Here is a 25,285-nt window from a genome sequence, read left to right on the forward strand (position 1 = left end):
GAAGGCAGATAAGGCCCATACGGCCCATCTGCTTTGCCTGTTTTTCCTGATTCAGACCTAAATCGGTCCTTGGTTCCGGATTCAGGATAGCTTTATAATCTCTCTACCACTTCTAATTGGAGGCTGTTCCATTTATCTGCCTTCCATATCTCCTTTGTATGATTCTCTCTGTCTGTGATATACCTGACCTTCTGCTTTTTGTTCTTTCGCTCCCTGTGGTCTTTCTTATATCTTTACGTATTATATGTTATTTGTATATGTGGAATCTTCTGATCTCTTATTTGGATGCATGCCCCGAACCTCATTTAATTCTTTGCCCATTTAGGCAAAACAAGTTAACTTAAAACAATATTTAATGGTCAATGTGGCAGAAAGTGAAGAATTGCACATGCATTTACATTATATAATAAATTACATTAAGTAGACAAGTAGCATATAGGAAATGGGAACTGCTTGTAAAGAGGAAGTTCATAAATGAATTGAGTTGCCAACATGTTGTGTGGCTTTAAAACATCTAATATGGCTACTGTTGTGAGAAATATGCCAACAGAACTTAAGGAACTTTCTTTTCCCCCTTTCTAAGAATATAAACTGCTGACTTTGATAAAGAAGCCTTGAAAAAGCTCGGCCGCATGTTGAGCGATATTAGGAAATTCTGCTTAAACAATAGAAATTGTAGTATTTTTTGAATATTTTTTACTCCAGAAATTGATCGTAGATATGTAAAATCATGTGTTATTCACTTCTGTTTAAACCAATTAAGATTTGGATGGGTCATTGAATGGGGCTTAGTGTTAATAGCAGGAATGCAGCATAGGGGCTAAAAGTCAACCACCAAACCAAATTCAGTCTAAAATTGTTACACAAATGATATTTTTTCTCTTTTACTTTTAATATTTTAGTTAATAACTTTTTAACGTTGATGTGGAACTAACCATTTCCTTCATTTTAGTTATAGTTCAGTCTTTTCCTGTTTGTTTCAGTCTTTTTCTGTTTGGCTTCCTCGCATCTTGTTTGAGATATTACTATAACACAACTAGTCAATTCAGTAAAATGTGGGTGGGACACCAGCCTCCAGTAATTACTGCCGGAATTACCGTATTTGCTCGATTATTAGACGACCCCCCAAAATCTGAAAATTAATTTAGGAAAAAAGAAAATACCTGAATATAAGACGACCCTATAGGAAAAAAGTTTTACCAGTAAATGTTAATTCATGTAAACTATGAAAACTTCAGAGTATTTGCTCTGAAAAAATCTTGTCTTATAATCGAGCAAATACGGTAAACTCTTTACAAAATATGATGTTTCATTGCCAACAGTATTACCTACAAAATCCCCTTCAACTATCCTATTGGGCATATAGAATCTCAGATTGAGCCTAGATTTCTATTTTTTTCATAAAGACCCATCTGACCATGGCAAATGTTAGAGCTTTCTCATGGCCTACATCCATTTTGTCTATGGTTGGTATCATTTGTACCAATGTAATTGTAAGGGACCCGATTACGGATTAAGTTGGGGATGCTCAGGGTCCACAACTTACTTGCTGCTGGTTGGACATTCAGTGTGGCAGCCAATAAAAACAAGAGTGCGATGACATCATTTACATCTACCATGGCTACGTTGTTTACTGGAGACATAACCCGTAGTAGATGAGGCAAGAAACATGAAACTTGGGTAGTTTGATAGCAAACTTCATTTGTACATACATCTACCACGTTACTTTTTTATTCTCAGTAAAAGTACTTCTCCGTTCGGCTCAACATGATTGAAGGATGTAGCAATATATATTCTAAACAAGAAGTGTTACTTCCTTTCACTTTGCAAGTTCTGCTTGCCTGGTAGGGTATAATTAATAGTCTTCCCTTGTGAATATATATATATATATATATATATATATATATATATATATATATATATATGTATATATATATATATACATACATATATATATATATATATATATATATATATATATATATATATATATATATAGCACTAAAGTGCACACATCACTACTAAAAAAGAAACTAGTGTTGATATAATCCCCAAATGGTTAAAAACATTTACAAATAAGACACCCCAGATGTAGCAAATAATAAAAAAAAATCTGGTGCTATTCTTTGGGCTACAGTCATATCATACAGAAATAAATCAAATATATAAAGACAAGATAGACAACCCTTAGAAATATCCAAGAATTGTGTAATGACTGCACATAATCACACTAAAATAACATAAAATACAATATAAAACATAAAAAGCTGGATAAATAGAACCTTTTGAGAGCCCTAATATACAATACTTTTTTCTTATGGCATCAGCTGCTACCATACATGAAGCAAATGCCTACAAGTCCATTCAGGCATTTAAAAGCTGTCAGAGTAACCAGGCTAGCACTGAGCACTGTTACATTGTCTCTGTCAGTACACAGCCTGATGCCGGGAGTATCACATTCAATGTAGGAGTATGGTCATGAAGGCCATTGTTATGAGGATTGCATACAATGTTCTTAGTCACAACGAGGTTAAAATTAATGAATAGGTAGCAGTTTTTACAATGTTGTATCTTTTTGGAGGAGGTTTGATCACGAGATGTTACCAGATGTGACTATGGCTGGATAAAATGGCGAGGGGTCTCAGTGCTGGACTGTCAGTAGCTAAACCAACACAGCTTTTCCCTCCTGCTCTTAATGGGATGGGATGTAGGGTTGAACACGAGGTAGCTGCACACAGAAATGGGCACTGCCAAGCATGCAGGGATGTCCTGAAGACCAAGTAATTGTGCCAATTAGCTAAATAAATATAAATGTGAATCCATTCTAATGTTTTAGAGATCATAAGGATTCCAGGGATCAGATTTGCATCTCTACTGGTCCAGAACCTGATTCTGTTTTCCATGCTAAATGCCTAAACTATAGGGATTTGTCTAGGGATGGAGAAAAGAGTTGTTCTGAATAAGTTCCCCCAGCAAGACCCCCAGGTCTATCAAATCCTGGACTCCCCCAAAAACCTATATACGGGGCTAGAAAAATCCACTCATGCGATGATTAAAAAAATGGGTGGATGAGTGGAACACCTCCCACAAAGTTCTGAGCACATTTTCAATAGTTTGTATAGCATTATATTCCCCCTGATTTTAAATACATTCTAAATCCATTGAAATAAGGTTTTATGCGGTTATATTCTGGGTCACTAAAAGTGATGCTACATCGCAGTGTCAATCCCTTAGCACTGTCTCGTGACAGAGGTTCTCACAGTGGAATTTCCCATGCACAAACGTGAGAGTGCACACTAAGCAACACATATAGTGAAACCTTCAAAGGATTTTGGGTTTCATAATTCAAAGTCTTCACACAACTCGCAGCTTTCGCTTGACTTCCTCAATCGTGACCAATGCGTGGAGGAAGTGCCGGGCTCCATGTTGTGTAGTCAGGAATATTGCAGGGTATGCATCTTGCAGACAGACCTTCTGCAATTTATTTTTTAAAAAAAGGATTGAGTTACTATTTAAGTTAAATAAATATATCTAAAATACATTCATTTTAAGCCTCTGAATAACAGGTTATTGGGACATTTGGAATTTTTGTCTCAAATTGTAATGAGGAAAAATAAGCTCGGTCAGCTAAATATCTGGGGCACCATTAGACACAGTGTGGGATGCAGCATTGTAAAGGAGTAATTCTGTTCTTGTGGTTATATTTCTAGGACCTGGAGTTCAAAATTATAGTTTTATCTTGCAATAGTTTCATGCTACCATCTGTTCCTGTATTACTGCACATGGTCTTTTCACATGGACCTTAATAAATAAAATGGTGTCTCCCAGGGAAGAGTCCAGAGCCTGACCTCAAGAGGGGCACTCACACTAACACACACCCAGACACTCAGCACACAGACACTCAGCACTAACACAACTAGACATTGAACACTAAGACACAGAGACACTCAACACTAATATGAATGCACACACTAGCACATACCCAGACACTCAGACAAACATAGCCAGACACATACTAACACAATCAGACACACAGACCTTCACTAACATACCCAGATACACATTTTAACATAGCCAAACATGTTAACATGCTATAATACCCACCACACACAAACACACACACAAAACATACCCAGGCACTCACACTCATACCCAGACAAAGACGCATGTTCACACACTAACATACCCAAACACGTGCTGTCATACCCAAAGACTTATGTTCACAGACTAACATACACATCCACTAACATACCCAGACACACATGCTAACATACCCAAAGACATGTGATGTGTGTATTTGAAGTAGCCCTACACACACAACCTCCATGAGTTATATATAGGTGGGAGGACCATCCAGCCAATAGCAAGGATTTATCTCATCAGCACTTTTATCCACAGATACCAACACTCAATGTAACAATCACCAACACTCACATACACCCTCCCTCACTTCCTTCTTGAGACTACAAAGGGAGACTGGGGTTCTGTTTCAGGTTGAGCATTGAGCCTTTATATCCTATATACTGTATTTACATTCTTCACTCAACCTCAAGAGGGTAAACCTCTTAGTGCTGAAGATGTATATTAATGTATATTATTATGATAAAATATGATTTATAAAAATTATTTTGTGACTATAAATGTAACTTTGGCAAAGTCTAGGCCACCAAGGAGACATTCCTCTTAGCATTATACTTCTGGCACCTAAATAACTCAAGAAAAAAAAATATTTTTAAGGAATGTGAACGAAGGAATTATTTTTGGGAGGAGATCAGCCAATAACAACGATTGAAGACATCATTAATAAATGAAAATAATATGATGCATAATCATTTTAATTTCTGTTCTGTATTTTCTAACTTTTGAGAGGTATTGTTAGTTATCCATCAAAATAGTTACCACTTTAGACCGAGGTAATTTGACAATCCTTGCAGAATCATTTAAAGTGATTTTTTTTTTATGCCTTAGGTAACAGCAAGGCAGTTGTAACTGAGAAGAAGTCATCGGCACTTTCCGCAGCACTACCTCCCCCACCTCCAGCAGCTCAAGGTGGGCCAGCAGCCAAACAGCTGGCAGGTCCACCACCACCTAGTTTACCTCCAAGAAACATTAGACCTCCTGCAGACACAACGTAAGTACCAGTCATATATATTTGTGATAGGGGCAAATGGGTAGGAATTAGGAAGGAAGTTAGCAAAAATGAAAACTTGCTCGATTATAAGACAACCCCCCAAAATTTTAATATGAATTTAGGAAAAAAAGAAAAAGCCTGAATATAATACTACCCTATAAGAAAAAAGTTTTACTAGTAAATGATAATTCTCATGTAAACTATTTTTTCATATTTAATAAAAACTATGATTGAGGAAAATGCATTTGTTTTTATTTTCTTTTATTTGCCAACCTGTCCCCAGTTATGCACATCTGCCCCCAGATATGCCACTCTGCCCCCAGAAATGCCTTATTCCCCCTATATGCCACTCTGCCCCCCAGATATGCCTTATACCCCCTTATATGCCACTTTGCCACCAGATATCTACCTGTCTTCTCCTGATCTCTCTCCATCTCTCCTGTCCCGTATTACCAATTGCTTGTCTGCTATTTCTTCATGGATGTCACAACACTACCTGAAACTTAATCTTTCTAAAACGGAACTCATTATCTTCCCTCCCTCCATCTCCACTCCACTACCTGAATTCTCTATCACCATTAACAACATGACTATCTCTCCTACTAACCAGGCCCGATGCCTTGGGGTCATCCTTGACTCAAACCTCTCCTTCATCCCTCACCTAAAAAAGACCTAAAAAACATCTCTCGTATCCTCACCCAAGAATCCACAAAAACCCTGGTTCACTCTTCTGGTTGGCACTCCACTGTCTCGACTCTCTCCTCTACAGTCTATCCTAAATGCCGCTGCTAGGCTCATCTTCCTTGCACGCTGCTCCTCTTCTGCTTCCCCCCTCTGTGAATCCCTCCACTGGCTCCCAATTACCTTTAGAATTAAATTTAAGATCCTGGTACTGACATATAAGGCCATCCATAATACAGCTCCTCCGTACATTTCTGACCTCATTAGCAAATACTCTCCTACTCGATCCCTACGTTCCTCCCATGGGCTAAGGCTCTCCTCCTCACTCATCACCTCTTCCTTTTCCCGTCTACAAGATTTCACTCGAGCTGCCCCATATCTCTGGAATCTACTTCCACCGAACCTTCAGCATTCACCCCCCCCCCAACATTCAAGAAACATCTCAAAACCCACTTCTTCAGAGAAGCCGCACCATCTTAGCTGCTAGAACATCCTTGTCACTGATACAACCACCACACTACCTCTCACCCTTTCTCTATGCCTTATGTTTGTCACCCCATTTCCCTCTAGATTGTAAGCTTGCGAGCAGGGCTCTCTCCACCTAATGTATTGGTTTGTCTTAGTCTGTCAATTCTTGTCTTGTCGTATCCATTGAATTTATGTATTGTATTAAGCGCTGCGTAAACTGTTGGCGCTATATAAATAAAGGATAATAATAATAATAAAGATATGCCTCTTGATCCCCTATTTGCCACTCAGGGGATATGCCTCATACACCCCTATATGCCTATATGCCACTCCGCCTCCCTGATATTCCTTTTAACCCACTATATGCCACTCTGCCTCCCTGCTATTCTTTTTAACCCCCTACATGCCACTCTGCCTCCAGTAAAGCCCTTACACCCCATTATGCCACTCTTACCCTCTCCCAACAGCAGCGGAGGTTGTCTGCACCCAGCGCACAGACGCCCACTAGCCAGAGAGGAGGATCCCTGCAGCGCTGCGGGGCATCTTGATTAGTCTTGTAGTCAGACCTCTATTTGAGGTCTGATTATAAGACAACCTCGAATATAAGACGATGGTTATTTTTCAGAGCTGGGAAAAAACCTCATCTCATAATCGAGCAAATACAGTATATATATATATATATATATATATATATATATATATTGTGTCCTATGGGACAAATGAATATGTCAGACTTCATCATTTGTTTCATGTTGTGAAAGTAAATTGTTATTGTTATACAGGGCCAGATTAGATTTCCTTGCAAGAGACGCCCCCTAAAATTAGCCCTTACTAATGCATGGTGACGGCAGGGAGCTAAAAACACACACACACATATATATATATTATATATATAATGTTCATATTGTCTCAGTGTTAATCAAATGTCAGAATCTTAAAATTTCTCTGATTGACATTTAATCAAATATTTACAACTAGGATTACTGACCGTACTTTGGATAAGGTGATGTCATCAAATTCTAGTGACTCTCGGTCTTTTAATATATTTCTAGGTACTTTTAGTTCATTTTTCTATTTTGGAAAAAGCCACAGTCTGACGCACTTTAATGATGTTATTTCTATGATGTGCAGGGTATTTGCTGAAGTTATAGCGGTTCCTGTAAATCTAGCTCTAACGCTCCATCTATTGGCCATACTAGATGAGGCCAGACATTGTGAGCGATGCCTTAGCTTCTCTATAAACAGAAACACATCTCAGACTTCTTACTGACTTTTATAGCATATAAGAGGTGGCATTACACTATTTTTTATTTTTTTTTACAAATTGTAATAGTTTAAGAACTTAATATAGCTTTAGAAACATAATTTATCTCAACGCTGAAATAAAGGGCACCGGTAGATTCAGCCAAATCTTTGATTGTAACAGAGCCCTGGGCAAACTTTTGTTGTCGGGCCCTACGCTATGTATTTTGTGCATTTTGAAGACCTGTACATGCGCAGGTGATCACGTAAAGCCCTGTTGCTTTATCCTAATACATGGAATACATGCATGTGTAAATATATGTGTATTACATGTTCATGTGTGTTTTAATAAATTTATTATTTTAATTATATTTTTCTATATTGTTTACAATAATAAAGGGCACATGACTGGAATGTATGGCACTGTCGCCCAGCGGCCCACTGGGCATGTGCCCGCTGTGTCAGGTGGCCGGTCTGGGCCTGGCCCTCACACGCATGCAAATTAATTGATTGACAAACGGTAGAAAATATTCCATAAAAGGTCCTATTTTAAGGTACATACATGTTTAGTTTGGTTCTTCATGATGCATACGCGAACAAACAATCAAAGGAGACAATAAAAAGAAGAGCTGCCACGCCTCAGTCCGCAGACTTCCAGCATAAATAAAACATGCACTCCATACCTTGTTTTTTTGTTTCATGTAACAAGAATGTAATATTTTATCTGTATATATTATTTTTTCCATGATGAACAATGTCTAAATATTGAGTTAAGACTGAAATAAATAAATAAATAAATAAACATTTACCGTTATTCACAGGTTTCCATCTGATGATGAAAACTATGACGACGTTGAGGGTAAAGGTATGTATAGTGTTGTTTTCTAAAATATAAAGTAAACTGTGAAATGTTATAAATAATTTAGTCTCATCATATTAAAAAGGTTCTGTAGAAATATTCAGTTATATAGATTATATAGATCATAAAATCATTTTTCATTGGCATTGCTGGCTGCATCATCTAAATCAGGCCAATTGCGGCCCGCGTTCCGGACTGATACGGCCCCCCAAGTGAGCACCGGGACTTGGCGTCATCAGCCGGCGCAGGGAGAAGGAAAGCGCGAGATTTGGGCATCCACCGGGTACTTACCAAGCCGGAGGTTCCCACGAAGCCACCAATCTCTAGGGGAGGGGCGAGTGAAGAAGCCGCCTCCCCTGGGCCGGTCTTCAGGGCCGCGCCGAGGTAGGTGCAAGATCGTGATCTCCCCCAACTAGCCCTGATCAGCAGGGCTGGTTGGGGAGATCACGACCTCCCTCTAACTAGCCCGACATTAGGGAACTCGAGGTCTGGCACTTCAGACCTCAGCTTCCCTGCTCTCTAATCACTACGTGTCGGCTATTGATGGCGAGCGCAGGGATGACGTCATGTCCCGGCGCTCGGCATCAATTGCCGGCGCGTAGTGATGAGGGAGCAGGGAAGCTGAGGTCTGAAGTGCCAGACCTCGCGCTCCCACAACTGGATGGAAGAAAGAAGACAGAAGATAAGGTAAGAGATGGGGAGAAAGGGGTGTGAGTGCAGTGTATATATATATATATATATATATATATATATATATATATATATATATATATATATATATATATGTATATACATATACATGTGTGTAAAGGCAGGGGTGTGTGGTGAGGGCAGTGTATAAATGTGTATGTATGGACAGGCATATGTGTAGATATATACATATATATATACACACATACACATATATATATATATATATATATATATATATATATACACATATATATATACACATATATATATATATATATATATATATATACACATATATATATATATATATTATATATATGTGTGTGTGTGTGTGTGTGTAAGGGCAGTGCATGATCTCGCTAGATTTGGGCTTTCCTTCTCCCTGCGCCGGCACACACAGCCACAAGGGCATCTGATGAAGAAATTGTAGGCAGTGGCGGAACTACCGGGGTCGCGACTGCGACCGGGCCCTGGAGTTCTGCCAGTCAGGGGGGCTCAAAGGGTGCTGAGCGGTTGCTGAAAACGACCGCTCGGCACCTCTTGGGCCTCCCTGACTGACAGAAATCCAGGACTCCTCTGCTCGCCGCTGCCGCCGCCGCCTGCCTCTGCGCTGCCCAGAGTGCAGTGTTGGAAGCGTGAGGCGTTTGTCTCGGGTGCCGGCGATTCACGCTGAGCGCCGGCATATGACGTCATATGCCGGCACTCAGCAGTGAAGCGCCGGCACCCGAGACAAACGCCTCACGCTCCCAACACAGGAGTTGACGGTAAGTGACCTACAAAGGGGAGTAGGGAGGGAGTGGGTAGATCGTGAGAAGGGGGGGGAGGTGTAGATCGTTAGAAGAGGGGTAGGGAGGGAGAGGGTAGATCGTGAGAAGGAGGGGTAGGGAGGAAGAGGGGAGATTGTGAGAAGGAGGGGTAGGGAGGAAGAGGGGAGATTGTGAGAAGGAGGGGTAGGGAGGAAGAGGGGAGATTGTGAGAAGGAGGGGTAGGGAGGAAGAGGGGAGATTGTGAGAAGGGGGGTAGGGAGGGAGAGGGGAGATTGTGAGAAGGGGGGTAGGGAGGGAGAGGGGAGATTGTGAGAAGGGGAGATTGTGAGAGGGGGGTAGGGAGGGAGAGGGGAGATTGTGAGAAGGGGGTAGGGAGGGAGAAGGGAGATTGTGAGAAGGGGGTAGCGAGGGAGAGGGGAGATTGTGAGAAGGGGGTAGCGAGGGAGAGGGGAGATTGTGAGAAGGGGGGTAGGGAGGGGAGATAGTGAGGAAGGGATAGATGTGGTATGTCGTTTTCATTAATCTTTGCATAAAATAGTTAATTTGCATTTAATTTTAATGGTTCAGAAAATGTCAGGCAAAATGGTCGGCCCTCGCACATGTTCACTTCATCAAATCTGGCACTCTTCGAAAAAAGTTTGGACATGCCTGGGGTAGAAGATATGTGGAAGAGGACTGAGCCTCAGGGAATGAAATTCTATTTATTCATATAGCGTCAGTAGTTTCTGAAGCACTGTTACAATAGGGGGCAACGAAAATACAAAGACATTTTAAAATTGACAATATGGGGGGACAGGGGACTGTCCTTGGAAAAGGCAGTGGCAGGAAAGTGTTCCCATTGAAATCAATGGGAGCGCCTTCCACGCAAGCACAGTATTGGAGCTGGCTGGCGGTAAATATGACTTGGTGGTTGATATGTTTGGACGTGTCTCCTGCATGGAAAATAACTAGGGGCTGAGGAAAGAGGCACATGCATATGGAGAGATACTCCGTTTAGGTGCATATGATTGTTGGAGTGTCCCTTTTAGAATACAACCCAGCAATTACATTCTGATATAATCTTAGTAATGTTATATTTCATTGGACAACAATGCTGTTAACATTTAACATAACATTTTATTTTTTAGGTGGCTCATTTGTTGATGACATGGTATGTTATTTCATTTATCTTGCTTACACCTGGTATTTTTTAAACACAATAAATATATATATATGATGTCGAAATTCAAAGCCATTGTTGAGTAAAACTATAATGTAAAATCTGTGCATCAGAAGGCAGAGTTGGAGCCAAAGACATTTCAGTGCTACGTTGGGTCAGGGTTGTTCTGGACGCCCTCAATGTCTGGGGGGGAAAAATATCCAATGATAGTTTGTTTGTATGATTTCCGAGTGTGAGGGACTGAAAGGCGATCTGTAATTACTATTACATAAATCATCCCAACAGAAAACCGTGTACGTTTCTATACTCACACAGCATGCGGCTGGGCATATCCGGTCGGTGGCCGACAAGTGCGGCATCCGATCTGCCTCTGGTGTGGCTGATATGGGGTTCTGACACACAGTGGCCCGTCTGGCATTTGCCAGATGGCCTGTTAAGGCATCCAGGCAGAAAAATTTGCCACACTAACAACAGAACTGTATAAAGGCATTAGCTGGTGGTTACATAGCAACAAGGATGATTTTCAGACACCTGCTGGTTAGAATAATAATGCGTATTAAACCCTTCCGTAATGATGGGAATTCTTTTTTTTTAATTAATTTTTTGTCGTTTACGTCTCTATGGTTTTGTTTTCCCTGCAGAGTCTAGAAAGTGATGAGGAGTTCTATGAAGGACTTGATCAGGAAAGGTAAAGTTTGAAGGAACAACAACCAACTAAATGTAATTCCATACGTCAAAATGTGCAGTCACAAAAGCAGCTATTTTTAAAAATGTATGAAGGTGGCTGTAAAAGACGCATTCCTACAGGTTCGACACATTTTTGCCATTTTTAATATCCACTTTTCCCTACTCTGCTCAGTTTGTTTATAGCTACATGTAGTATTAGAGAAAGCAAATTTGGTAATGAGGATACATTTATTTTCTGACGTATAATGGATTGCAAGCTTTTGAGACCACCTAGGTCTCTCCGTCAGATATATTGTGACTCTATTCCTTTATCGACATGTAGTATTAGAAAAACATCATCCCGGCTTTTTCACGGTCATCATTCTTTAACGATGAGAATGTTTGTAATTTTTCAAGCAATGCTTAACTGTCATGTGAAACAAAAGCACTGAAAGATTGTTGTCATGTGAGAAAAGGCTTTATATAAGTTCTGCTGCGGTCCTGTATAATGTATGGCTACATTGTTGAGATTTCTGTCCTCATCCATCAAATCGTACATTATATAAGCCCAGCTCAGCCCTTCTTATCAAACAGGGGTCCCAAGTGCATCTCATGAATTCAACCTGCAACCAGGCAAACACTTAATATGGTTCTTTGTCAAAAGCCACCTGAGATGCGCTTGGGACCTTCCTTTTGATAACACCCTGCCTGCTATGAGTATTATTTACATATATTATTTTTTCTATTTTTCTACATTTTTATATTTTTCTACTATTTTGAATAGGTTTTATGGGATTATGGATCTGACAATAATAATATATATATGTTATCACTATTTACAATGAAGCCTGGTTCCTGAGTGCCAACAATGTATTTCTTGTTTCTGTTGAATGCAAAAAAAAAAAAAAGAATGTTGCAGAATCTTGTAATACCTTTTTTTTATTGGAATAAAATAATAGATGAGCTTTCGGAAGTCCTCCCTTTATCAAGTCAAAAGCATTTCTGACCAAGCAAGTGAGAGATCCTAAACCACCACTCTCCTACAAACTCTCCAGCCAACTCTCCTTATAGTGAACAAACTCAGAAGTCAAAGCCATGTGAAGGACTCATATCATTTCCAATTAATAAACTATTGTTTTTCATAACTGAGCTGAGGAAGGGTGAAATTATACAGGAAAGAGTAAGAAAATATGCGCATGTAGCGGACAGAATGATGGGGGGGCATGCAGAGGTTTTTGGGGCTTCCCCCTTCCTCACCTCGTCAAAAGTTACACCACTTGTGATGGATCGGTGACGCAGTAGAAGATTAATTTATTAGCTAAATGAAACCCCCTAAGAATTATCTTATTTTTAGCATACAATATCGAAAAGAAGAAGAAGCAAAAAGAGAGAAAAGGGAAAAGAAAAGGCTGGAACAAGCTAAAAAGGAGCAAAAGGAAAAAGAAAAGAAAGAACAAGAAATGAAAAAACGGTTCAAAGTAGGTACTTTTATGTTTACAAGTCAAACAAAACGAAGAGATAAACAGGCTCCATGAATGTTTGTGTCTTGCTTCAAACATTTTATGGGTATTCAGAAGAATATATACGATAATGATAATATATGATAATGATGCTGTATGATATAGAGTTATGTGCAGGGTTAATACACATATTTGTCACAGTATAACAATGCACATTAACATAACAATGGATATTATTTTGGTTACAGAGAAGATTTTACTTTTAAGACGTTTCTCATACCACTTATTGGGCCAACATCCATAAATTGAAGGTGAAATGTATTGCTCACTGAAGGTATCCCTAACTTCTTATGCCCATATGTAATTCATATGTGTTACTTTCCGTTATACAGTAATTTATTTCATTTCAGCTCACAGGTTCAGTTGAAGTCCTTCACCAGGCCACGGCTTGCAATGACTACAAAGGTGGAAAGAATGAGCTTACTTTCAAACAGGGAGACCAGATTGAGATAATCCGTGTTACAAACAACCCAGAGGGAAAGTGGCTGGGTAGAATGAACGGATGCTGTGAGTAACATGGCGTATCAGTCAAGCAAGTTACTGAAGATCTCATTCTCCATTATTCTTTTTCGGAAGGCTGTCTAAGCACTTCTTTGTACCCGTGGCTAGATTTTAGTCCAGGCTACCTCTGGCACCGGTGTCCTCATGCTTTGTCTTTAAAACTGAAAGGCTTTTTTGAGGAGCACAGGAATAAAATGATCATCACATCTTGGTCAGCGTGACTGGGACTACCATTCAGCCATTCTTATTTTGACTCCCAAAGTACACCTAAAAGCATAGATGCTCCACATATGGCACAAAGAGAATGTCAACTTTATAAGTCTTATGAATACCTAGCCAAGTGTCTTAGTAGGGCAGTTGTGGTTCATAGATTACCCCTAGCATTACCTGGGATATAAATCCAGCTATTTGTAAACGAATTACCTGTGAAACAGAATAATATAGCTGGGAAGGGTGCACAATGTATAATATTCGGAATTTAAAATATGACTAAACTTGAATTCAACTATACTTTGCTAAATACAACAAATATTCGTAGATTAACACACTGATGTGTTTCAGATGGCTACATCAAGACAACCATGGTGAATATCGACTATGATTCACTTAGAAGGAAACAATCATCAATGCATCGTCCAGTAAAGCATCATGAAAGTGACCAAGAAATATATGATGATGTAGGAGAGGAAGACAGCTTCAGCAAGTAAGGATTTGCGCTGTTTTGGGTTTGATTAGTTCAAAATTCCCAATAAGCACTTTTTAAAGAGCTACATCTAGCATAATGCAGCCAGACATGCCCTAGCCAGTTCCCAATAGAGAAAAGAGTCCTGAATACATTTTCAACCTTGGCACCCCATCTCTGAGCCCTCATCAGAGTTAATATTTATGATCTAGCTCCTAATAGACCCCACGCACCACGAGCACAATCATACCTTAGACCAGGGGTGGGCAATTAATTTTCCCATGGGGCCACATGAGAAATTGGAATGGTTTTAGAGGGCCAGACCAACATACGAAGGCTCCATGCACATTGCCGTAATGGGGCATTCTGCATCAATTTTTCTTTTTTTAATGTTAGCCGCCATATTTAAGGGTTAACAGCTAACCTCGGAAAATAGATTTTTTTAATACACAGTAGTATGCTCCTAGGAGAGGGCACAGAGAGCTGCCCCAAGAAGAGAGCTTAAAAAGTGAATATTATTAGCATTATTATTATTGTAATTACAATGCAAAGGGAAAAGTCCTGACACTTACCAATGACGAGCGTGGAACGATTGTCCTGGCACTCCCCAAGGTCCGCAACGAGCATCCTGGCACTCAGAAGTTACAGTGGCATCACTTACTCAGCATCGGGAAGCAGTGAAACTACAAACTCCGAAGCCTTGTCCATTTTGTTAACTTATGTGCTGTTTAATAAAGTTATTCAAGCCTACGTCATTGGTAGAGGTGCTTGAATAAGTAAGGCCTGAATAACTATTAGCACAGCACAGAAGTGAACAAAATGAACAAGGCTTCGGAGTGCATAGTTTCGCTGCTTCCCGTTGCTGACACCGGACTCATTGGTGAGTCACCAGGACACTCTTTGCGGGCCGGTCCGAGCTATTCAGCGGGCCGGATGTGGCCCGCGGGCCGTGCTTTGCCCAGGTCTGCCTTAGACAGTTGCCTCAATCACCGGACCAGCCAACCACGTTTTAGCAACAATCATAAATATAAAACAATACATTTCTAGGGTCTAATTTCCACATGCCCAATCTAGGGGTAAAACCCCTGCCCAAAATTACAAAACTCACAAAGCCCGCCAGAATGAATCCACCTTATATAGCCTATCCCCTCATCCTGTAATCATATAATTATGTATGGGGGCAAAAGTTAATCAGGAAGCCCACCGAGGTCATGCAAATGACTCTAAGCAGAAATCTGTTTAACCCTTTAGGTGCTGGGTATGGGTTCTCCTTGTTCCTCACCCTAGTCATGGTGCCCCTGCACTGATTCTCTTGCTCCATCGCTGGTCTACAGCAACAGCATAAGGGGAGCGGAGGGAAGGAGTAATTGCCCCCTGGGCTGGGCTGATTTAATGATGTTTAGTGTTTTGTAGTAATTCTACATATAGCCACTAAGAGTAAGAAGGACTTTGTGGCAATTATGCGATTACTGGATCCTTTGTCTGTGCACTGTTCCTCCTTATTTCTATGAGATTTCTTTCTGAACAGAACTGAATAGTCAGATGTGTTTTATTGCCGGTCTACTTGCCTGGACTCAATGTTGGCAGATTGACCGCTCACTGAAAAGGACTGCTTTTTTTGGCTACTCTGACTTTAACATATTCACTAAATCTGTTGCACTTGTCTCTGTTTTATTCTTGTTTTAGCCAGAGTGTTGGTGGGGGTGCGGGTAAGTATTTTTCTGTCTTTGTCTTGTGATAAAACAAACTTGAATTGATGTATAATAATTCTAACGAAAATTACAATCACTAGTGGGGATAAGCTTCAATGGTGAAACAAAAGTCAAATAACTAGGTATGACCCTAGAAATGAGTCAAACAAAGAATTTGGAATTGACAGGCATTCCAAAAAGTAAAGCTTATCCATATCACCAACACAATACTAAAAACAAAAATATAATCATATGATTTTATGACAAGGGTATGATCCCTTTGGCATTTGATGTGGCTGATGGTTTTTAGTTTATCAGCTATATGTGTAGATTACCTAAAAAAAATCCCTGTTAATAAGCATTTAAACGGGGATACATGGGAACTTTACGAGCTAACCCTTTAATAGTCTATCACAAAACCCTCTGATCTCGTGACTCACAACAAAATGGTTTTAGAGATGATACTTAAACCACAAGCTGTCAGAGGAAGATATTCTGAATTGAGTCACCTGTATTCATGCAGGGGATTTGTATTCAGAAAAATATCAGCTGGGATGCTCAGGTGTCACTTAATCAAAGAAGAATATGAAGGAGTTCACTGAGGGGTTCATTCACTAAATAGAGAGTTGGGGATTCAGTTTCCTCAATTCACTATTGATTATGAAGGATCATCCCTAGCAAATCACGAAGGGCTGAGCCGGCAATGTATAAATTATAATTCAACGTTTGAGGGGAATCTCATGGATTTAACTATATATATTATACTGGGCCACCCAAGCTCCCCCTCCAACTGTCTGGGATTGGGTCTTCATACTGTATAGTGAAGTCAAGGAGTTCAAACACAATAACCTTGAAATCCATGGTCTGATTAACTGAGACTTCAGAGATGAAATGATTATTTACGGATTTATATAGCACCATCACATTCTGCAGCGGTGTACAAAGGGTAAACAGGACAAGTGTTACATCACATAACAACTTGTCCTACAATCTGATATTTCCGGAAGACATGCCACCGGAGTCCTCACACTTGTACATTTCAACCCTTGGTAAATGTACCAATGGTTATTGTAATCACCTTATTTCAATCACACGTGGGATTGTGACTTTGAAAGTATTACAATACATCATTTGGGGGTGTTTTTTATTCTTCTTTTTATTTGTTTTTAGACTTCACTTACATTTTTTTTTTTATTAAAGGATTGTTCCCACCACCTCCAAGTAACGAGGACATCTATGATGGTGTTGACGAGGGCAATGACAGGTATACATATATCTATATTTTATTATTCATAATATCAAGAACAAAATGTAAAGAGTTCCGTGCATAACCATTATCAACAATTAATGAAGCCAATCGTCGAAAAGATCAACCAAAAAAAACCCTGCTTTCAGGACATTAAGGAAACCTACTTTGAAGCAGTCATATTACATAATGGGATATCCTAAATTATATATTTCATGGTTCCCCAGCCCCAGAACACTATGACGCTTATATCCATACTGATTCTATTACTTTTAATTAATAATTGTACAAAATGAATAAATAATAAATCTGTTCTTGTTAAAAAAAATGGTAACAGGTATCTTACCAAAAAAAAGAAAAAATGGCGATGTAAAAGAAAATTTGCATTAATGTTTTTTTTTATTTATCTTTTTAGAATGGTAACCCCCCTTGGGAATGATAGGGTTCAATAAGATAATTTAAGTGGAGGTCCTAGCCTAAATTTGGAAAAAAATATATTGGAAAGGAGCTTTTGGATTCTTTCTGCCTTGAAAAAAAAAACAGATATTTTAGCCAATGTGACTATCTTAGATGCCCTTCCTAAAAATTACGTGCACAGATCTTTTTTTCTTTTCATACCTTTCCTTACTTTCCTTTGGTCTCAAATACCACGTTTCTCTATCCCACCCCCCATCATGGTCTCACACAAATCTTTCTTCCATACTCTCTTCCCCTCTCCAGTCTCACACAAATCTTGTCGCCCTTTCCCCTTCAATCCCACGTAAATCCCATCTATCGTCTCCTCTCTGGTCAAACTGACTGCACTAACTCCTCTATCATTGGACCATTATCCGTCATAAGTGAATTTTAGCTTACTGGCTTTATTACACATTATGGGCCAACCCGGGTCGACCCTGCATAATGCATAGTTCAGTGAACGAACGTTGTCCCCTCACAATGTATAATAAAGGACGGTAAGTTGACATTGCAACTCTTCTGCAAACTGACCTGTAAACTCTTGGTTCAGGCAAACTCATGAAAAGAGTGAGCTGGAATAGTTCTTACCCGCCATCAACTTCTAGGTTTTATGATCCCGAGCTGGCTAAAATGCCTCCTCACCTTTAGTAGTGTAGCTGGGTTGAAGTGCAGATCCATAAGAACTTCTGGTATGATGACTGATCCAGCTTTGCTTGTTTGTGGCTTAACAGTCCACTCGGGGGTCTGACTCATTTCATATATTATACCAGGCATGGCTTACTAGCCTCCAGCTTTAATAAATAAACCCAGAGAGAGATAACTGCACACATTAAAAAAGTAAGAATATGATATGGGGAAAAGGAGCGACACAAAAATATCTCCACAAAAATACCACAAAAATACCTAGACAGAGATCAAGTCATTAACAGGTGGCGCATCAGGATTCCAGTGGTCAGTGAGAGTTTTAGAGCCTGAAACAGCTGTTAGAACATACCTTGCCATCTCACAGGCACTCAAAATAACACAGGACATGTTTATGAGAATATATATGGTTCGCTAAGGTTCTATAAAAGACATATTTAAAATTTCCCCTTTAGAATATTTCCTGACTTTTCTGTAGAATCCTGAGATATGTTTCTAAAATCAATGATACTTTCTACATACTACAAAGCTCTGTACCACAGGACGAAGAGAAAACAAACGGACGGACGTGGGGGATTTTTAAGTTGCTGAAGGGGGCTAATCCAAAAAAGAAAAATGTGTTTGCAAAATCAGAAAAAGAAGATCTGGAAGATAATGAGTTTGTCTTGTAAGATCCTAAAACGTTGGAAATATGCACCTATGCTAACAGCAGCCATATAATACAATTAAACAATCACTATGCAAAGCGCTCTCCACGATCAACACGCTTGATTTGCTTCTATTAACCCAATGGATGAAAGTTTCACTCGAAATTAAGTAGCGCTTTGAATACATGTAAAAGTATTCTTATATATACATTGATTAAAGAGCAGAATGGTTTTAAATGGATAGTGTGCTTGATTACCAGTTCTCATATTAAATTGAATTTAAATTAAGGGGACAGTGTACCGCAACAAGCAATCTCACCATACATTAACGGATATCAGAGCCGGACTGGCGACAAGGAGGTGGCTCTGGCACTTTAAGGCCAGCGGCCGCCTTATGACAAGTGCGGCTGATGGCTGGATACCAGAGGCCATACATTTTTGTTTTTATGCCCACGTAGCATATCAAGCCAGAGCGGGAGAGGGCCAGTCCGGGCCTGATGCATGTTAAGCACACTTGTTGTTTGAAATGAGCACGCATGATAGCTACCACACGCAAAAGGGGACAGGTAAGTGCCTGAGACCTTCCAAGCCCTAGAATGCCTTAGGGTTGTGCAGCATAATGCAATCTTCTACTTGATAATGATTTTGACAATGCTATCTGCTGAGAAATTTTAAATTTCAACATGATGATATAATGATTAATGAAGGATACAACCAATTGTTGTAATTAAAATATCTAAAATATTTTCATTTTTCATCCCCAACAGACTATCGCCATTTGCACAAGGTAGGTAAAAATATAAGGGGAGTAAATATGTATCAGATTCTCAGGGGTTTAATTATAGATAATCCCGAGAACTGCTTTTCAGTTTTCACATTAATAGAACATAAACTTGCCTTTGACAGATTACTAAAAAGCTGTAAATTTATAAAAAGCTATAACATAAAAAATAAACTATCAGGACCCCACGACCCTCTGGTTGCAGCTATGCCTGGTGGCATTTATAGCAGAATGCTTCTCTTTTTCTGCTCCTTTAGGGTCTTACGTTTAAAGGGGTCTCAATAAGGTTACCTGGCAAATCCACTAGATTTGCACTCGGGTTCGTAAATAGTACCCAAGATAACAATTATTTTGTTATTTGTTTACCCTCAAGGAGGGTTAATGTAACAGAAGAGAGGAAAAAATATGAATAGATAGGGACACAGAAGAGAGGCAAGCGTGAAGCATTGAAAAAAGTCAAACTATATTACAGAGTATTGCGAGATTTCACCCAGTACAACATAAAAATATCCCTGTCTTTCTCTTACAGAAGGTGATGTTTATGATGATGTGGACTCGAGTGACTTTCCTCCTCCTCCTCCATTGGAATCCAGGTAAAAAATGTATTTGCAAAAATGATTTCACTATATATAAAATTCTGATAACGAGATTCTGTGCTATAATTTTAATAGTAAACATAAAAAACAATTATTTTCCTCAAGCTTTGTTTGAATAAAACGTCCGTATAACATCGGGGAGTAGCTCCTCTAGTCAGACATTAAGTACCTTTTACACGACTTTTACCCTGGCGTGGTTCCTATCCCTTGGGTGCCTCATACCCCAATACAATGACATTGTATTCAATGGCTGATCTCCCAATTTTGGGCAGTTACCAATGCCCTCAAGTTTTGATGTGTTCTGAGGAACTCATGGATCTCTACCAGGGTTGCAGGGAAATAAGAAGCAATTATCAACCTGGACTGTCTTAAAATCAGCACTGCCCATGCCTATAACTCAGGGTAGTGCAGTCCCTTTACGGAGTACCCTGCTCAGTGTCTCATGATAACGTATTTCCATTACATTGTGTCATTATGTTTTCACTTATACATTAATTAAAGGGATATATATATATATATATATATATATATATATATATATATGTACAGTATGTGCGCATTAATTCAAATACACAAATACAGATTATGCCACTAAAAGGTATCAAAAGCAAATATATACAATAATATATATAATTTTGCTGATATATGTCTTATTATGCAGATGTATTGGCATATCTCTGCCTGAATATGTCTAAATTTGCAAACTAATTCGAACTATTACTATAATAGCTGCTTTGGTTGCTGAGCAACGTAAGCATATTTTTGTACTGCTTCACACACCGTGTCACTTCATTCTAATTGAGCATAACTTGTATTCGCAAATTAGAAATTTCCCGTTAGGGTTTTTCTAACTGAATTGGAAATGTAAATGCTGCATCATGTTCGTTTAGCTTAGTGGTGAATAGCAGGTCCTCAACTCTTGGAAAATCCACTGAAAAAGATTACAAAACGCTGAAAAAAATTGAAAAAGAAGAGAAGGAATTCAGGAAAAAGTTTAAGGTACGATTTGCATAACATCCTATTAATGGAATTCAAAATGCCATTAAAACAGTCTTATTTGTATGGGTTCAATTGGTTTGCCTTAAGTAACAGCTAGAGTATTAATTATCATTCCAAGGTCTACGTTCATAAGACAATGCAATGAGAAAATCTTTTAATATGTCTTTCCGAGAAAAGAGAAAGATTACAAGGAGATGTGATAGAAACCTCAAAATATTTGTGTGTGTGTTTATGGATGTGAAAATGGATGTGTGTGTGACCATGGAACTGTACTTGTGTGTGTATTGTGTGTGCGTGAGCATGCATGTGTACTTGTGTGTGTGAGCATGGATGTGTCAGTGGAGTGAGATGGAGTGTGTGTTAGGGAGTATGAGTAAGTGTGTAATTTGTGTAAGTGTGTTTACATTTGTTGTATGTTGGAAGGGGGAGTAAAGGTTAAAGAAGGCACAGACAAGTTGTTTGTGGGCAATGATGGCAAAGTCTAGCTTTTGAAGTTTTCGCTCCAGGGCCCCATGGTTTCTAGTTATCCCCCTGGTTAATAAGCTGTGTGATTGGGGTGCCAATATTTTATAGTGGGCTTTAAATGACAAGTCACTTGCAACGCAAGAGGCGACCCTATTTCCAGGAACACTAGTAGAGTCTGTATCTTATCATTCATGCTTTTTCAGTACACTGGTGAAATAAGAACCCTCTCAACCATCCAAGTGGTGCACAACTTAACAACCAAAAAATGGGGTTCAAAAGATTTACCTCTGAAGCCTGCAGAATCCCTTGATGTCATTCAACACACCAACGATACTACCCTTCTGTGCAGGAACAGTGAAGGAAAATGTGAGTGAAGCGTGAAATTTTACAAATCCCTAGTAATCAAAGTGTTAACAGAGAAGAAATATTAAGGATTCAGAGTTTACAATTACAGCATTTAAAAAGGGGAACTCCCACCACCCTACCAAAAAGTTTTTAAAATAAAACATTATGTATGTAATAAATACTTTATGTTTTATTTGAATACATTTTAAGCCATTGACTTTACTTATCTTAATTGGAATAATCACCTACCCTTTTGCTGGCACTCTTCATGTGTCACTAGGAGGCTCCCTTTTACTGGGATCTGCGCAGCGATGATGTCATATGTAGCATAGCACGTGATGCCATTGCCTAAGTATGGAGGCTACATATTACCAAAAAGGCTGCGAGCTGTGGCCTTATTTTTGTCAATACACAGCATCACACTAATGGCATCTGATATAAAATAGCATCCAACGTCCTACGGGGAACTGTGTATCCCCGAAATACTTTCCTAATGCTTGGAAATATAACAGCTGTGTATGTTTTTATTATGATGTGGTCATTTAAAAAAAACATGATTCTATAAGAATTAGTCTTACCTAATGCCACTAAATTGTCCTCTTTTTGTTCTAGATGGTTATGTTTTAAGAAGTAACGTGGTTGATGAGTAAGTTATTTTCTTCAATATTAAGTGGAAATCAACATTTTATTTTACTTGAAAAAATATTTCTTATGCATTATTTGTTGTTACGTTGATGAATTTAACACTTTTTTATTTAAAAACTTTATTTGAATTATCATTCCTAATACTGTTTAATGTAGCAACCTTTTCCAGAAATATTTTTTTTTATCAGTATACAGCACTGCTACAGAGTACAATTAATATTTTATCTTTAAAAATGAAAGAACCGATTTCTTTTCTTTTAAGTTCTCTCTAATTTTCTTTACACTTTTTTTCTTACCCTTGTCATTTTTCTATATATTCCATGCCTCCCAACTGTCCCTCTTTGTGCGGCACAGTCCCTATTTTGCCATTCAATCCCACTGTCCTGCCGAGCTCTACCTCTGTCAAGCTTTCAGTTCCGATCTCATTCTCTGGTGTCAGGGACAAAGCAGAATGCATGCTGCGCATGGGCAGAATTGTGAGCATGCACAATAGCCCTGCCAGTTTGAGTGACACAGTAGTTGGGCGATATGATATTCTGCACATACATTCTATACATATATTTTTCTACTCCAATTTTTTTTTATTTTAGGACATGCGGTGTATTATAAGATACACTATATGACCAAAAGTATGTGGACACCTTTCCTAATTATTGAGTTTAGGTGACACACATTGCTAAGAGGCGTATAAAATCAGCACACAGGCAGCCATCGCCATAGACAAACATTGGCAGTAGAATGGGTCGCACTGAAGAGTTCAGTGACTCTAAACGTGGCACTTTTGCCACAAGTAAGTTTGTGACATTTCTGCCCTGCTAGGTCTACCCTGGTCCACTGTGCTATTATTGTGCAGGTACAGCCCCCGACTGGCCATCTAGCACGCTGGGAAGTGCCCAATGTATCACGTTTCACTATCTGGAAGTCTGATGGGTGAATCTGGGTTTGGTGGATGGCAGGTGATAATAAGATAATGGTCTGTGGCTGTTTTTCAGGGTTTGGGCCTCTTGTTTCCAGTGGAGGGTAATTTTCCAGTGGAGGCATTTTAGATAATTGTATGCTTTCAATTCTGATACCAGTTTGGGGAAGGACCTTTTCTATTCCAGCATGACTGTGCCCATAAAGACATAGTTTGATAGGTGTGATGTGGAGGAACGCTGATTATGATGAGCCAGGGCTTCTCGTCCAACATCGGTGCCTGACCTCACAAATGCTCTACTGGATGAAGGGGTAAAAATTCCCACAGAAAGACCCCAAGAAGAACGGAGGCTGTTATAGCCGCAAAAGGGGGACCAACTACATATTAATGCCCAAGGTTTTGTAATGGGAAGTCCAACAAGCTCATATTGGTGCGGTGGTCCACATAGTCTTGATCATATAGTATATATTTAGTCTTATATTTTCAGCATCACAGGGTTTGTTTTATAATAAGTATATGGTGTAGTTCTGTATGCCTAACAATATGTATTAAATATTTTGTGTTTACAGTGATGGAGAAATATATGATGACATTGGTGAAGGTACGTATCCCCGCCTAGGACTACTTTTCTGATCACTTATATATAACTATTTTTTATATAAAAGGTAGACATATTCTTCACCCTAGTTCCCAGATATATCGTTTATTTTAAACACATGTTGTAGTCCATTTTGCGTGGCAGCATGCTATATTAGACACTTGATTTAGTAGTAGCGGTAGCAGTTGGAGGACATTAGTTTCCTACCCCTGTCCAGTACTTGATGTCTGGCTAACACAATCTGCCTGGTCCTGTGAATGTATATCAAGGGGCTGCTAGCTGGCCTGTGGCACCAAAATAGCTACTTCTACATAGATTTAGTTAGCATTTTTAACAGATCCAAGCTTTTAACCATTGATGGTCCAGTTTTTGGATAGCAGCAGCACACCTCATGTATGCTCTCCTGACATCTACACCAGAGGCCTTTCTTGGACACAGGATATTATGGTTTAACAAAATACGTACTACGTAGCCAAGATATTTACTTTTGTGTAAAAAGTACATCTTTCGTAATTAGCAGCAAATGTAGTTACAGAGAACAAGGCACTTTATGTGGCATTTTCCTTGTTTCCTCGCAGAATGCATCTACGACAATGACTAAACAGACGCAAACTATATGGAAGAATTTGTGGAGAACTTCATTCTATGTGTCGTTTGCATCCCAGATACACAACCTCAGTATCAATGTAACGATATCAGCGTAACTGATACATTCTTGGAGAGCATGTATAATTGTATTAATAAATAAAAAAAACACTGATGGTTTTATATGCCCCTTATTGTAAATTACCAAGATATACAACAGACCCCATAAAAACAAACTTATTTAATTTCAATAAATAATCCTGTTTAGAAAATACCTAGAAATTTTAGTTATACTGAACATTTT

At 39.1% G+C, this 25,285-nt stretch overlaps 1 protein-coding gene across 1 annotated transcript in view; it reads left to right on the top strand.

Annotated features, from left to right (window-relative positions):
- FYB1 (FYN binding protein 1) overlaps nucleotides 1–25,008 on the top strand; it is a 43,193-nt gene extending 18,185 nt beyond the window's left edge. Inside the window, exons 4-20 of the mRNA XM_053454514.1 lie at nucleotides 4,969–5,131; nucleotides 8,344–8,387; nucleotides 10,969–10,991; nucleotides 11,642–11,688; nucleotides 13,021–13,144; nucleotides 13,537–13,693; nucleotides 14,249–14,390; nucleotides 16,056–16,078; nucleotides 17,261–17,324; nucleotides 18,934–19,071; nucleotides 19,819–19,838; nucleotides 20,362–20,425; nucleotides 21,319–21,427; nucleotides 22,096–22,258; nucleotides 22,850–22,883; nucleotides 24,368–24,399; nucleotides 24,975–25,008. Coding sequence (XP_053310489.1) covers nucleotides 4,969–5,131; nucleotides 8,344–8,387; nucleotides 10,969–10,991; nucleotides 11,642–11,688; nucleotides 13,021–13,144; nucleotides 13,537–13,693; nucleotides 14,249–14,390; nucleotides 16,056–16,078; nucleotides 17,261–17,324; nucleotides 18,934–19,071; nucleotides 19,819–19,838; nucleotides 20,362–20,425; nucleotides 21,319–21,427; nucleotides 22,096–22,258; nucleotides 22,850–22,883; nucleotides 24,368–24,399; nucleotides 24,975–24,997 — 1,370 coding nt within the window. The 3' untranslated portion in view covers nucleotides 24,998–25,008. The remainder of the gene's footprint in view (nucleotides 1–4,968; nucleotides 5,132–8,343; nucleotides 8,388–10,968; nucleotides 10,992–11,641; nucleotides 11,689–13,020; nucleotides 13,145–13,536; nucleotides 13,694–14,248; nucleotides 14,391–16,055; nucleotides 16,079–17,260; nucleotides 17,325–18,933; nucleotides 19,072–19,818; nucleotides 19,839–20,361; nucleotides 20,426–21,318; nucleotides 21,428–22,095; nucleotides 22,259–22,849; nucleotides 22,884–24,367; nucleotides 24,400–24,974) is intronic.
- Nucleotides 25,009–25,285: the final 277 nt, after the last annotated feature.

The sequence above is a fragment of the Spea bombifrons genome, chromosome 1 (assembly GCF_027358695.1).
Source record: "Spea bombifrons isolate aSpeBom1 chromosome 1, aSpeBom1.2.pri, whole genome shotgun sequence".
NCBI lineage: Eukaryota > Metazoa > Chordata > Amphibia > Anura > Pelobatidae > Spea > Spea bombifrons.